The following is a 16,012-nucleotide window of genomic DNA, read 5'->3' as shown; positions in this document are numbered from 1 at the left end:
TGCCTGGAGCACTGCTGCAGTTCCAGAAGAAGTGAAAAAATTAATTAAATTCCTCCAAAATACCAATCTCTTAAAACTTAAGGGGTAAAAAAGGGCATTGTTTTTGTGCATAAAACATACAGAGAATCTCATCAAAGGAAGAGTAATTCCCAGGGAAAGGATTTGGAAAAAGTCAAAAGAGAACATCTCGGAATAAATGAAGTACTTATTGCTGAGAAATGAGCTCAGATATATCTCAGCAAACTCTAAAGCTCAGAATTTACTGCATCATTCATGCCTTCTCCAGTAAGTTTCTTATCTCTCGTTTGGTATCACAACAAGGGATTCTGCATACTCTGTATGAAATACAACAAGTCTGTGATTTTTGCAGTAATAAACTCTACACATGCATGACAAATCCAAGCATGCAAAATGTTTAACATCCCAGTTCACAGATACTTTGGGGACAAAATCCGATTATGAGTTATATGCCACAATAAATAGGGCTCAACGTTTCATAAAGCAATTTATAGTTCATAAAAATGACAAAATGTACCTGTCAGATAGAACGCGGAGAGCAGATCTCTGTGCTGCCTGCTGGAAGAAAGGGCAGAGATGTTTATTTTATATTCTGACTTGAAAATTACGAGCACAATCAACACTTTGAAAAATGCGTTACACACATTTTTGTCACATGTCCAAAATGTTAAAGTACGAGCAAAGTAGCAGAGTCTATAGTCAAATGGACATTCCAGCCTAGTAAATGTAAGAACACTTTGTTTAAAATGCCAAAACCCAGAAGATTGTCAAAGCACCGCACGGTATTTGAGGTCTGAACTGCTCTATTTAGACAATTTTTTTCTGTAGGTCCCTGAAAATTCGCCAGGGCTCAGTTTTCTGCTTTCCCCTCTCCCCGCTTCTGCATTCCCACTCCTTCTCCTTTACCATTAGTCTCCTCCCATTCTTCCACAGAAACAAACATCACATATTTGGTTCCTCTGCGATGAATTATAAATTTTGCCAAGCTTGCCAGAACTGCTGCAGACTTTTCATGAACGCTGCCATGTTAATCTGCTGGCAGCATTTGCCTACACAGAACAGGATTGACTTTTTGCTGGTTTGCTCTTCAGTTCTTGCCTAGTACAACTCTTTGGATGGGGTGGGGAAACATGGTTCTTGTGTTAAGCACCAGGTCTGGGAATGGAAACAGTAGCCTCTCAAGTTTAATAGGACTACAAAGCCTATCCCTGAGCTAGTTTGTCACTTTACTAATATTATTTTTCCCCCTCCTTCAATCACTTCAAGTAGTGATTCATGGCTTTGGCACAGTAACCAGGTCCTAAGCAAAGATGAAATCCATAATGTTTTGAAAATCTGCCTTAAAGACTCCATTCCACTTGGACATGCCTAGTGTGTCCTATCCCCAGCTGCACCTGTCCAGGCTGTGCCTCACATGGCACAGAGCTAAGCAGTACAGACAGTCAAGGGTCAGGGAAATAAAAGTTTATTTTCTCATTGCAGTTACCAGTAAATACGTTTTGAAACTGCTCTTCCTGTCTTATTAGCCTGCTGGGGCCCGCATCCCTATTTCCAAACAAATTAGATGACTTACAGGCATCCTGCTCAGTACCAGAGAGTATGGATGTAACCCTTCTGGCTTGGCAAAAATGCTGCTGACAAATTGCAAATAACAACATGAGAAAACCTGACTTGTGGCTGCAGTTACATTGTATTTCACAGAAAGATGTGAAATGATCCCTTGAATGGATGCCTGAAGATCTGACAAGAGTGGGAAGAGTTTCCACTTGATTCTGGAAGCAGGATTTCTTCTCTTGGGACTTTCTGGAATAACTTGTGCCTGCTGGGTTTCTGGGGAGATGTAGCTTGATGTGTATCACCCACCAGACGGGCAGAAGACACAGTGGCATGGTTCACACGAGGGTTTTTCCTCAGTGTTGACTTTCTGCAGTGGGCAGAGAACCTGTTGGAAGGGTTGGAAGGTCTCAGCAGCTCAGTGGGAGTTTTCTCCTGGCATGAACACATTGTTTTTAGTGTTAGGAAAATAATATGGCAAGTCTAGTATTTTTCACTGTTTCCAGGAGGTCATTCTATTTCCATGCTCTTGTATACAAAACTATCCATGCCACTGGCTACAGGCTTTAAAGAGTGCAGTCACTCTCCAGTCCCATGGGCTGGCATCATTTTTCCTCTCTCCTCTGCAAGGGGTTTGTTAGGACAATGTCACACATTCTTGTAAGTTCAAATTCAGAGGATACCCACACCTTAGGTATTAGAATGACTTATAGCTTAAACTCTTTTTAAACACCCAGGGCCCACAGGAGTTCCTCTGCTCCCATGCCTAATCACTCCCACTAGCAGGAGGCTATGACCATTTTGAATTTCAAAATGCCCAGCTTCGATGCTGAGGCCTGCATTACGTTGCATCTTTGTCTGCAAAACTCAGGAGCTTCTCTCACTATCTGAGCCATTTTCCATGGCCAAGTTGTGTAGACAGCATTCAGCTTTTCTTTTCCTCTCCATGTCAGCCAGGGCCAGTCTTTCCATCTCACACAGCCACTACCTGCCAGTGCTGTTCGAGACATGTCTCATGTTTCCCACTCTTGGCTCAGGCCACCACAGGTGCTCATGTGTTTGTGCAATACAACAGGTTAGAAAACTGATCCAGTCAAAAAATAACAATTTTCCTTCATTTTTTTGTTTTTTTTCTCCTCTGTTATTTCTAAGCTAGATCCCTTTTCTGAGCTGCTTCCCCAGGGAGAAGGTGTCACATCACAGGGTGCAGTGTGGGAATATGGACGGCACTGGGGGAGGAGTGGAGATCTTTGCTGCTGACATAAGATCATGTCCACCAGCAAGGTCACTTCCACCTGACATTGCTTCCACTCCCTTCTGGAGCTGAAGAGCACTCCTGAAGAAAGGTGCATGGTGGTTGTGGTAGCCAGAAGGCATTGAAGGAGACAGGCTGCTCTGCAGCCACAGGCCTCATGGATATTGAAGAGACTGCAAGAAAGCAAACATGAACTTTGAGGATGCTAAAAGCCCCTAATATGGGAAGTGGGGTTCATAGCACTGTTGTATTTCCCTAAAATCCCTAATTTTGAGAGGAAGAAGTGCTGCATAATTTCTCTTCCAGGCTTGAGGAAAGCTGCCCTCAGGAGGGAGGAGGAGAGGTGCCTTGTCTTGACCCATTTGGTGCACTGACCCAGGAGACACTGTGAGGAACTGCAGCCTCAAGTGCCAGTCTTCAGATTCCATCTTGATGCATTCAGTTGCTGAAAGCTTTGAAAAGGTGATCACTTCTGGATAAGAAAGTGGGTTCAGATGACAGTCAGGGACACAGAAAGAAATGTACAAGTGTTTCAGTGAGATCATTCTACTTTTTCAATTACTCTCTCATTTAAAGTCCTTTAATAAACATCCTTCTTCACTGAGGTGCAATGCAGATTGCATGGGGCACCTCAGTCTTCGTCTGGTGGTCACACATTCTCTAAATGAGACTATTGATTTCTTTCTTACACAGGCTGGAAATACAACTGTGTTGGACTGCATATTTGTGTGACCCCCTGAGTTGGTAATGGCCCCATTTCTAAATGATGGGAGAATAAGGTCCAGTCACAAGTTTATTCTTCCTCCCTGGAGAAACAGATCTATTGCCTGCAATGAAAGGCAGCTAGCAACTATCCAGCAATTTTAATTCGAGCCTATATTGCTCCCCTCTCCTGGAGAAAGTGAACTGTTGTAATTAAAGGTAGTTAGCAGTTCCCTAGCAAGTATAAATACTTGCAGCCACTAATTACAGTCTGCTCTCCTGTTCCCCTCCTTGCCACAGGACTGGGCTGCTCAATTTAGGGGGAAATATGTGCCCTCACTTCTTGCTAACAGTTTGTGATCCCATTCAAACTCATTCAGGAATCCCCATGGAGGGTTATGACCCATAGTTTGAGGAACCAACAGCTATAGAAACATTTTTTGCGATTTATTATGTTTCTAAAATGCTGATATTATGTATTTAACAATGTAAGCAAAGGGGTGGTACTTAGTATCATATAATGCCTGCATGACTATTTTTTTAATAGCTACATTTTGATTGTGCTATTTAATTTGCATTTTATTTTACATTGTTAACAACTTTACTGAGGCCAACTCATCATCCATCAAGAAATCTGAGAATATGTTCTACAGTCTTTATTATTCCTGGAAGTAAGTTACTATGCTGGTTATAGAAATTTGGGATAAGAAATAATTTTGATATTGCTGACAGAATTTAAATATCTCCAAGACTTAGCACTAAAAAGTGCCTTATGGAAAGCTTAATATTCTCTTGATAAGTGGTAGAATGTGTTCACTATCAAGGAACATAATCTTTAATTTTCAGTTCTTGGAATCGGTGGGGTTACTAAATGGAGTAAGACTCTCCTCAATGTGAACATGGATATTGGAGGCCAACTCACCACATAGTAACTTAAATGCTGAGTAGGAAGCAAGGAAGGGAAGAAACCAATCACTCAGGTGTCTCAGGTACTTGAGCTAGAGAAACCAGCCACAGTAAATGAGTATGAATTATGCTGTTTCACTACATCAAGAATTGCAAATTACAGGACAGTGGCTGGTTAGACTTTGATCCCCAGCTGAGTTGGTTCAGATACATTTAGGGCAGAGTTTCATTGATCTGTCTATAGTCTATCAATCATTCATGGAAGATTCTAGCTGCACCCCAAGACTACTGGGACAAAACAAGTTTTCAGCCAGCAGTAATCATGATCGGGTTCTCAGCCTCCAGAGATTTCATCTCCTTTCTCCATCCTTTATTGCAATGAGCCAGAGTTTGGGAACATATTTAGGTTTCAGTGTGTGTTAAATGAGCTACCAAAATTAGCTTGAAGTGTGACAAGTTGCAATCTGTTGTTGAAGGGAAATCAGAGAGGAAATTAAATACTTTTATTGTAATTGGTACTGAGCAGTGAGCTAGCTTATTGTAATTGGGACTGAGCAGTGAGCAGAACGGGTTGAATACAGCTATTGAGATGGAGATACAGGAGTGTTAAGAGTGTTCCCCAGAAATCCCTCTTTTTTTTAATTTGTTGCAAAAGGATTGCTTCATAAACTGCTGGGCTCACAGGCATTTTTGGATAAGAAACAAATGAAAACTACTGAAGTATGTTCTGCTGGGCTTGGAAGACTGTCTTGGAGGCACTGCGGGCTGACTGTAGATGCATTTTCCTATACGTCACCCACAGCAACCTTTGGCAAATAAAAGCCAATAAATTGGCTGTTGGCAGATTCAGGCATTTTGCTTTCCATCTTGCCTGTCCTGTGGATTAAGTGTTGTTTTTGTGAGAGAGCTCAGTTACAGTGATTGCATGGAGTTACGCGAGCTACAGCAGAGATGTCCCTGAGATGGCACAGATGTACACGTGGTGAGAATTTGAACCATTTCTTTGGGGACAGTGAAGCAACACATGCTGCCTGTGCATGAGTAAATTGCACAGCTTCCAGACCATCATGTTTGTCTTCCTTGGGTGGTAGGTGCTGCCCTGGAGCTGTGCAGTGAACCATTTATGCTCTAAGTCAGCAGCTCTCATATTAGCAACCACCCAGAGTGCTGGATGTCACCCTGTATTGGACTGCACTTAATGAGCTGTAGACACACTTTTTCCAAGCCAGGGTTAAGGAAAGATGTCATTACTATATACTGCCATTTGGGAACCAAACCAGGAAAAACACTTTTATATCTGTCTTCTTTCACATTTCACTCTTCACATGTCTTCCATGTTGATTCTGTTTTCATTTCCAAAGGTTTTGTTTGTTTTTAGCTTAAATGCAGTTTATTCTAAAGCCAGTGAAGCCAGGAAGAAATTTTTGTGAAGGGCACAAGCTGATTGCATGGCACAGTTTGGGTGATGGGACTCCACAGAGTGGGATTTTTTTTCTGCTTCGAACCTGGGTGCTGTAGTGGACCCAGAGAAAAACTTCTGGATAATTCTCTTATTGTGAACCACAAGCAGAGTTTTCCATCTTCCACACTAAGATGAATTTATAAACACCTTCTTGTGCTGGAAGTTAGACCTGTGCCTGTGAGACAGAGCTGCCCTGCAGCCTCCCAGCTCCCCTCCCTCCCTGCCCAGGTGTTTCTAGGCTGGATCCAGCCAGCAGCCCTGCTCTAGACAGGCTCAGCTCATCCTGTGGGTATCTTTCACTCCAAGCCATGTTCTCCCAATGTGTTAAGCATCTTTCTCCCATGTCTTGAAACCCTCTCCAGTTTCCAGTGTTCTCCTTGAAGAGTGCAGACATGCTCATCAGGGCTGAAAACAGAGGTGATGGGAACCTCCTGCACCCACAGACCTGCTCTGGTTAAATGCCCAGGAGTATCTTGTGGCCACGGGAAGTTCCTTGAGCAGATCAGGTCAGGCAATTTATTGTTAGTGATTCCTGACATGCCTTCTCTCACTGCATCATTCTGTACTCCCCACTGCTCCTAGGGGCTTTGCTTGAGGATTGCTTTCCAGTGTGGATTTCTGAGGGATTTAAAATCACTTGTAAACTGCAGCTTGAGTGTTTCTCTGTAAATTTGCAATATAAATGTATGAATGTTATTTTCACTGTCTGGTTCATATTTATTTAAAATTTACAGACTGTAAGACTTAAAAGGGTCTTCCTTTCTTCCCATTTTGGAGTTGGTTATCATCATCAGAGGCACATCTTTTAAGAAACTGTAAAACTCCTGGATTTCATGATTTCTCTGAGGCCTTTCAACACCTCAGTATTAATTTTTCACCCTGGAGTTTTGTTATTATATTCTTGGCATACATTGTTCTTTCTACTCTACTTTGCGCATTAATCCTTATTAATCTTCAGGGGCAACAGTCTAGTGACTTGAACATGGCACCTGGGAGTGAAAGACTCAAGTGTTAATCCTGACTTTGCAGCTGACTTGCTGTGTGGCTTCAAACAAGCCACATCTCAGTCACAGTCTCCCTGTCAGTTCTATAGAGATAATAATTCTTGCTTAGCTCTACCTAAATACCTCTCAGGGGCATTGTATTAAGTAGTTAATACTTGTAAAGTGATGTGGATCTCCAAATTGCAGTATAATCAGCATGGGTATTAACCATACAGAGAACTTTATAAATCTGTAAATGCTGAGTCTTCTGTCCCGCATCTGCTCAGATTTTTCCTGCAGTTTGGCCCCAAAAACCATGCAAGGTTTCAACACAGATGAGCTAACTTTAATCTTTTTCAGTGGAGACGAGCAGAAGAAAAACCCTTGTTATTTTACATTAATAAAATGGTTAATTTCCAATGCCAGTGTTAGGAAGGTCTCGGTCATTGCAAACAAAGCAGCAGCCACTTTGGAAAACCCATTCTGTCTCAACAGAAGTAGTCTCCTTATCCAGGAAAAAGTAACTTGGTTGAAGTGCTGCTTGCACTTAGGCTGTTGCAGACAAGAATTGTCAGTGTTGTGCCATGGGCTTTAAAAGATTTATTGGGAAGTCTGAAAGCTCAGAAATTAAAGTAGATTTTTTTTTTTTGAGAAGTCCAAATATATGAAAATAGAGGAAAGACAAGCCTAAATTCCCCAAGTCGTGGTAACACTTCCCAGGGATGTGCTATGTCAATCAACTGTGATGCATTTGCTACTACCCAAGTATCTGCTTGGATTGTGCAAGGAAATAAAAAAGAAGACAGGAGTAACATCCTAGGCTGATTGAAACCAGTGGTTAAACTCTCACTGACTTCAGAGGAGACAGTTTTCATCCTAGGTGCAGGAGAAATTGTAGCAATGGTTCCTCAGTCTCTTTTTCTTAAATGGTATTTGATGGATTGGCTTCTGAATCTTTTTACTTATTTCTCATCATGTTCTAATATAGCTTCTACTCCCTTTATAATGTCTTTCTCCCCACAATTTATTTTCTGCATTATTTTTTTCCCCTTAATCCCTTTCCCCTTTTGTGTTCATTTTGTTTTCTGACATGCTCTCAGCTGCCTCTCTATTTCTGTTGTCTCCCACCCCTGTACACCACATCTCCTTCACATAGCTCCTCATGCTGATGGTGATGCTGGCATCACCCCTGCCCAGCTCAATGGCCAAGGGGAGAGAAGTGAGCTTGACCTTCTGCCTTGCAGGGAGCAAGAGGCAGCTCCTGGGGAGGCTGTGAGACTGTGAGTGTGAGAGAGGCACAGCCTTTAACAGCTGGGATGTTAAGAACAGCACTGATTCTTTGTGACTGCTGGTTGTTTAACCCTTCTCTTGCAGGCATGCTGGAATGCACTTGCCTGAAGGCAAACAGAGCTTGGTGGCCAGGCTTGAGCAGGACCAAGGCTCAGGCACAGTGCCTGGCTGCAGCAAGGGCTCTCTAGAGCAGGAGGTAAAGTGCACAGCCTGGAAAGCTTATGAGACAGGGAAAAGCAAAATCCAGCCTGGAAATGTTGGATCTAATCCTTCCTCATGCTTCAAGTTAGCCAACACTGCTGAATTGATTGCAGCAGGATATGTTCCCACGCCAGTCAAAACAGATGTTCATACAGTAATTCTACTTCACAAGGGGAAAAAGTTTTAAGAAAATATTTCAAGAAGATGGGGTTAAGAATGTTACGTCAGATACAGAAAGAAGTCTTGGAAAAAAGTGATATGAGTGGAAAAGGGCAGGCTTTGGAGATTTACCAAGCTAAAACTTAGCTTAGTCACAGCATCCACATGAAGAGACAAGGAAGATGTCCTACACTTTAAATTTAATTTCCTGTCTATTTTGGAGTTTTGCTACTAAGGAGCATGCAGATCAAAGTGCCATGTTCAAATGTCCCCAAATTTTGTGCATGTCCAAGATCCAAGCAGGTCTCCAACTTTTTTCACTGTCATTTATAGTGGTGGCATTCAAATTTAGAGCTTGATCCTGCTTGCCAGCCATAGAATCTGATTTTGTAAGATAGGCAGTGATGTGAGCCAAGTTGGCAGGACAAGACTGAGCTCTTATTTTGTTTCATCTGACAGTTTCAGTGAGGCAATCTTGGTCTTCTTGTCATGCCTTGTGGAAGTGCAAATTTAGATGTCACGGAGATTTTAAAATCAGAGCTGGCAAACCACAAAAAACCTTGGCTCAGCTGGCTTAAATCTTACTCTGGATTCTAGTTAAGTTGGATACCAAAAGAATTGCTTCTCTAATACACAGGAAATAATGGACTTACCCAAGATAAGTAAGGCTGTTACAGTGCCTATTCCTCCAGTCTAAAAACACACTCACATTATAGTGACAGGGGGCTGAACAGAGCATTTGGATTAGGTAAAAAAAACACCTGAGGTTCCAGCCATTCCTTTACCCAATACTTAATTTTTTCCACTTTTGCTTATCTCTGATTTGTGTGGTTTTGGTTGCGGTCAGACTCGTGTATAGCCAGACTTCATGAAATAAGTTTTCTGTGCTCAGTGGAGTGATAAACTTCTCATCAGAAAGATATTTTCCTCCAAGTTTGTCAAGGCTTTTTTTTTTTGAGAGAGAAATTCATTTGCAGAAAAGATGCAGGCTCTGTGCTTTTTCTCTAGACCTGAGCATTCTCATCTCCTTTTTCACTAACTTTCCTTTCTGATCAAGGATCAAATATTGCCTGATGAAAAGGTGAATAAAAGGGAATACAACACTAAAATGACATAATGTGGTTAAAATATTTGGACATGGCATATGTGAACACAATTAGCACTGTCTAAAAATGGTTCTAACAATGAACAGGGCTACGCAGTGTTGTGTTGCAATTTGCCAAATAAAGCTCTTCTCTCCAGATATTCCTACCTTGGGGCTCTGCTCAGTTAATCTTCCACTTTGGAAAGTGCTCTCCAAACAGGTCTACAGAAAGAAAGCTTTGCTCCTTTATCAATTTGTTTCACAATTCATTACAGATGGCTTCAAATTAGCTGAAATATTACATTTCATATGCAGAAGTACTGTTTATAATGACTCTACTAAGAATCATTCCTTTGGGGAGAAGGTAGATATGTGACTGTTCATTTCAGGATGATTTTCTTCTTTTTGTTGATTGTCACTCCATATCCAGAAGTGAAAGGGAGAAGTTCCCACACCAATTGCCATTGAGCACATAGAAGGGCTCAAAAGCACAGGGCTTTTGTCCTGTTGCAGTGTTGTGACAGATTTGGCTTGTCCTAAATGCCTGTGCTGCAGACAGTCCTACCAGAAGGATGCATTTCCAGCAATGTGCCCTGGTAACCCTCAACATGTACATGATGGGATTTTAGATGTCCCATGACAGCTAAAAGTGTAACTCAAATCAGCATCAGTTTTTATGGCTTGATCATGACCAGGGTGATGCTGAAGCATGGACAAGCCCCCCAGGGCCAGCAGCCCACCCCAACTGTCCCTGGGCTGCCGTGGGTGGAAGGCAACCCCAAGATGCCCAGGAAGGCACCAGGCTGGGTGGGCTTCCAGCACCCTATGGGGCTCCCGTGGCCAGCCAGATCAGGCTGACAAGACTTTTATTTTACTGTGCTAAAGCTATGAACTTTCTGAGGCTGCTCTTCCCCTGAGGTCTCCTGTGAAATGACAAGGCTTTCTGTTTGTCTTGGCTTGCCTGCGGAGGGGCTGGTTTCACTTACACCGCTCACACCCTGGAGGACCAGTCTGTCCTTGTCCTCTCTTGAGGATGGTGGCCACTTGCAGGCAAATGCTGCCTGATCTCTTCCTTCAGTGCAGGACACATGAGCAAAATGAAGGAACTTGAGAGGATTGATTGTTGCCTCCCTGTGCACTCTGCAAGGGGGGCACCTTAAACCCCTGTGGTTACCTGCCGCCACAGGAGAGTAGTCATACTATTTTTTCTTTGAAAAGAAAAATCTTGTGTCTTCCCTTTCGAGATCAGCCAGGGCTAGAGTGCCGAGCCATGTCCCTGGGAGTGTGTTCTGATTGCTTCTTCAACTTCTGTTTATACAATTTTACAAAATTTTGGCAGGAATCAAGAGCACATACCAGGGTGTTGGCTTTTATGAATCTCGTGGGATGTGAAAGTCAAGCTGACTCGATGAACTTTGGTTACATATTCCAGACAAGCACAATGACTCTATTTATTCAGACTTGGCAGCCAGAATGCAGATTGACTCTGTGGGTAATAAATTTTCACAGCCACAAAACTTCAGTGGCAACCAACCTGATCCTGTGCAAAAAAAATGCATATGAGGAAGCAGACTTGGGTTGCAAAAATATGTTAGATTATTATTCCATGTATGTGTACCAGTCAGTTAATTTATTTGGCTATTGATTGACACGAATTGCACAAATGATGCCAGGGATCTTTTTCCCTTTAAAGGAATTATTTTCTATTACAAAATGTTCATGTTGTAAAAGGACAAGTGGGGGGGGGGGGGAAAAAGAGAATTGTTCACATTACAATTGACAATCTCCTTTTAATATTTCACCCAAGACTGATTTAAGTTATCCAGTGACCTCTACGGAGAAGAGCAGGTTATTATAATGGGGACTGTTTCATGTGCTGTGCCACACTTCAAAGAGCCAAAAGGCAATAACCACTACAATTCAGTAGTCTGAACAATCTTAAGTACAATTTTGACATCTTCATGCTACAAAGCTTCAGATGCTTTCTGGGAGAGATGATGATGAAATTATTACTCTATGTGTTATAAATCAGAATGAATTGGCTCTTTAACTTGCAGATTTATGTTAACTACCTTGGTATCTGCTAATTGCATGCTCTTCAGATATTGATTGAGGATTAAAAAGTATATTTTCTTCAATCTGTGTGGTGTAAAATATGCCAACAGGAAATTTTCTCTCTGCATATTAGATCCTATGATCACTGCCTGTAAAATTGAAACGATCAGTTTAAATGGATAAACTATGCTCATTAAAGAGGAAAAATACATTTATGTAATTAAAATTACAAGACTAATATGTGTGGATAATATAATTACTGTGGGTGCACATGTACTCAGCTCAAACCCAGCCTCTTTGGCTTCTCCTGGGTTTGTGAATCTCAATACCTTAATTGCTGGTGTTGAGGGAAGGGCTGGGAATGCTTTGCCCACTGCAGTCTCAAAGCTTTTAATCATGCCTCTGTCTTGCATTTGGCCTCCCTCATCCATGGCTCACATTCCTTGGTTTGGTCACAGCACTCCAAACACCAGCCCTGGGAGCACAGAAGCACCTGTCCCCCTTTGCACCACTTCAGAAACTTCCCATTCGCTGCTTGGCAATTTCAGACTTCAATGCAAAATCTCCTCCAAAGTTTTCAAAGTTTTTCCCCTGAGCTTCCCCATTTAGAAATCAGCAAAATTAAAAGCTTCCCAGCTTATGTACAGCTCATCTTCAGCTCTTTGAGAAACTGGACTTCTTGAATGAGTTTGACTGCTCAAAGGTAAATTTGGGAATTAAGGAATATCTGGGAATCTCTCATGTACTGTTCCTATCCATTAATCTCCGATTTTTTTTTTTTCTTTCCTGTTTCTGAGCTCAGGATATATGAGATTAAAGAGCCTCTGAGTTAGGAAGCAAAAGGAAATGAGTTCTGCTGACATTTAAACACAGGTCCATCTGAGCAGTTATTGGAAGAGAGAGTCTGTGTTACTCTTTTTTGTGTTTATTTCCTGCAAGGTGCATGGAAAGGCAGTGTTTTGTTTTCTCAGCAGGTAAATTTATTTAGGATTGTTCATTAAGCAAACCTGCAGGTCTCAGCTAAGGTTCTACCAAGCATTTCATACAGCAGGAGCCAGCCTGTGCCTCTGGGAGATTTTTGTCTGTAGAGCCAAGTTAGGAAAAAAATTGGGACTAGGAAAGGGAACCAAATAAATAAGTAATTTCCAAAGGCTGCTCATGCCAGGGCCTGTGATGATTAGAAGTGAGTCATGGGATCTCAGGCCTGCTCTTTGCCGTGTGGGTGGTGAGCTCTCTCCTGGCTCTGCAGAGCTTGCTGGAGCACCGAGGTGACAGACCCAGCCTGTATCAGCTGCATCTTGGAGCCCTGGTGACTGAGCAGAGCCCTGGCACAGCACATGAACACACAGAGGATGTTAGTAATTACAAGTCATAGTGCTGAACTAGAGGTCCATGTGTGCCTGCAAGATCAGCAGGACTTTTCCACAATCCCTTCTCTGCCTAAACCTATTCATGTTCTCTATGCACAAGAAACACTTTCACATGTCCTTTTCTGATTGCTATGAAGCAAACCAGAATTTTTTCTCTCTGGCTCTCCCAGCCTGTTTCACTCTGACATGCATTACTCAGGATCCTGTCTCCCTGCCTGAAGGACATCTCTGCTGGCCAGCAGTTCCTGCCTCCCCTATCACCCAGGCCCTGGCTGCAACACCATGGCCCCTTGGTCTGCTTTTGTTACTTTTCAGACATCCCTTCCGTCCCTCACTTTACTTTGTCCTATGCTGTCTGTGAGCTGTATTTTAAACTATCTAGACAAGCAGGAAGAGTAATTAAATGTGAAGCGTTTCAGGATGAAATATGTTAAACAAAAAGAAATTGAATAAATATGTAAATAACAGAATCTATGTGCTGCATCTTAACACCAAGAAGCTCTGCTCAAAATAGATTAAAAAGTTTTGATTTACCTGTTGTGTGGGCTATATTGTAAAATAGAGACATCTAATAACAAGAGTTAAAGAAAATCATGCCTATCCTATGAACCTAGAATTATTTGTCTAAGTTTTTGAATTTCAGAAGTCTGGATATCCATCCAGCCTACCCATCTAGATACTCCAGTTACCCATGACTGAAATAATCATATATGAAGCTCACATGGCTTTGCCCCAGCCAGCAACAGTACCATGCATCTTCTTGCTCACTCCCCCTGCCCCAGTGGGATGGGGAGGAGAGGCAGGGACAAAAATAAGTTTGTGAGTTGATATAAGAACAGTTAAACAGTTGAAATAAAATAAATAAAATAATAATATTGTAAGAATAGTAATTGCAATGAAAAGGGAGACAACAAAAAGAGAGAAATAAATTCCAAAGAAGGACAAGTGATACAAACTATGATTGCTCAGCATCCACTGATTGATGCCCAGCCCATTCCCAAGCAGTGATTGGTGCCTCCAAGCAAACTCCCCCCGGTTTATGTACTGGAAATGATGTTCTGTGGAAGGGAAATCCTTTTGGCCAGTTTGGGGCAGCTTTCCTGACCATAGGCTCCCCCAGCTTTTGGTGCATCTGCTCACTGGTGGAGCAGGAGACACTGAAAAGTCCTTGACTTGAGGTAAGCTCAGCAACAACTGAGACATCAGGGACTTATCAATGCTGTTCTCACACTGAATCAAAGCACAGCACTGTACCAGCTACTAGGAAGAAAATTGACTCTATCCCGGCCAAAACCAGGACAGAAAACCACATTGTATCTGTGAGATGCAACCAGGAGCAGTACTGCCCTCATATACTCTGGTGAAGGCATGGGTTGTGCATTTTAGGGAAAGAAGGAAGGGAAGGGGGTCTTGGCCTCACTCCCAACCAAATCATCCACACCAGGATACTGAGAAGAACAGAGCATAGCACTGCCTGGCAACAAGGCACTCAGTTGATCATGGGAAAGTCAAGCTCCAGCCCTATTCTACTAAATCCTTAATTATTTAGACAAAACACAACAATATTTTAAGGAAAAATTGGGAGACACCTCCTACAGCCAACAAAACCCAGCTCCCCTGACACATGGAGAACACTGGATGGTGTATCTGCTGCTAGTCAGGGTAGGGTGTTTAAAACACAGTTGCTGTAATCACTGTGTTACAGAGTAATCAAATGCACAGCCAAGGCTTTTTCTCAGTTTTCTTTAGCTTTCTTAGCAGGCATGGGCCACGCAGAGTCAGGACCAAAAATGCTCAGAGGAGAGGCCAGGGCTGGGGGATGCCGGAGGCAGGTAAGAGATAAGCAGCCCAGCAGCTAATCCCCAGGGCCAGCTCATGATTGCAAAGTTGGCCTGAACCCTTAATCCAGAATTCCTGTTTCTCCCTTCCTTGGCCACTCTTTAAAACAAAACAAATTCAAATCAGAAGGAAGCTGACACAAAAACCTTCTGGGTCGCATCAAGGTAATAAATCAAGAGCACTGCAGCCTGTTCCCTACCAATCCAGCAGTTAGCACATGCAGGCTGGCTCTGAGCAGCAACATCTGTTACTCCACTTACAGTACTGCCATGTATTTTGATAACCTTTCTGTATGTTTAGAAAAAGCATTAGCAAAATATTTGCAGTAGCTCAGTCTCGACATGAAACATGCTTCAAGTGACACGTTACTTGTCTGGTTCTTACCTGGTCATTCTCCTCTTCATCACTGCTTAACTTGAGGTCATCTTCTAGCATTCTGGAAAGCAAGCAGAATAAATTGTAACTTATCAAAATGCTTTAGATTGGATATTTTCTCAGAGCTACTGTAAATATTTAATAATGTCAATAGAAAGAAAATATATTTTATCCCAGGAATTTTGTAGCTGTGACATTATAATTTATCCAGTTGCTATCAGCTAACTTTTTAATTAATTTCCTACTGTTGCTGCCTAAAAAAAAATGTTTGTTAGAGTAATAATGGATTCTACAAAAATTCTTGTTATTACAATCACTGACAAACAATTTTATATTCTAAAAAGAATATTTTTGATGCTGACAGGTCAGTACTCTCCCTGAGAGGAAATTTCTGTCCATTTGGCTTTGAGCTTACAAAACAGAAGTAGATGTTTACACTTGCAATACTGCAGCACAAAATAAAGTTCAGTGATGTTTCCCAAAGGCCACTTTTACTTTATTGCATGCTTGTTGTAAAATTGACATTGACTGAAGCAATTAAAACTAAAATATATTTTCTTAGTGCACAAGAGTATCCACAGGATTTCACTGTTATGTAAATATAGAAAATAATGCATCTTTTCTAATGAGGGTTTCATCCTGCCTTCCCATATCCTTTCCCCAACTTGATTAAACTGGTTCACAAAGAAGAGGAATCTGGTTTTATCTCCATAAATTTTTTTTTACAATCTAAGATTAAGTAACCAGGAGTTAAAGGAG

The 16,012-nt window shown here is 41.9% G+C and overlaps 1 protein-coding gene across 1 annotated transcript in view; it reads right to left on the bottom strand.

The window, feature by feature from the left end:
- Positions 1 to 16,012, bottom strand: part of AFF3 (ALF transcription elongation factor 3) — a 329,019-nt gene that overhangs the window by 81,225 nt on the left and 231,782 nt on the right. The window contains exons 8-9 of the mRNA XM_071430804.1: positions 15,263 to 15,314; positions 536 to 576 (exon numbers count right to left, since the gene is read on the bottom strand). Of these exons, the coding sequence (XP_071286905.1) occupies positions 536 to 576; positions 15,263 to 15,314 (93 nt within the window). The remainder of the gene's footprint in view (positions 1 to 535; positions 577 to 15,262; positions 15,315 to 16,012) is intronic.

This window comes from Agelaius tricolor, unplaced genomic scaffold, assembly GCF_023055355.1.
Source record: "Agelaius tricolor isolate 1412-34295 unplaced genomic scaffold, bAgeTri1.0.p SCAF_7, whole genome shotgun sequence".
Taxonomy (NCBI): domain Eukaryota; kingdom Metazoa; phylum Chordata; class Aves; order Passeriformes; family Icteridae; genus Agelaius; species Agelaius tricolor.
Note: the sequence above shows the minus strand (reverse complement) of the source record. Positions and strands in the feature narration are given on the sequence as shown.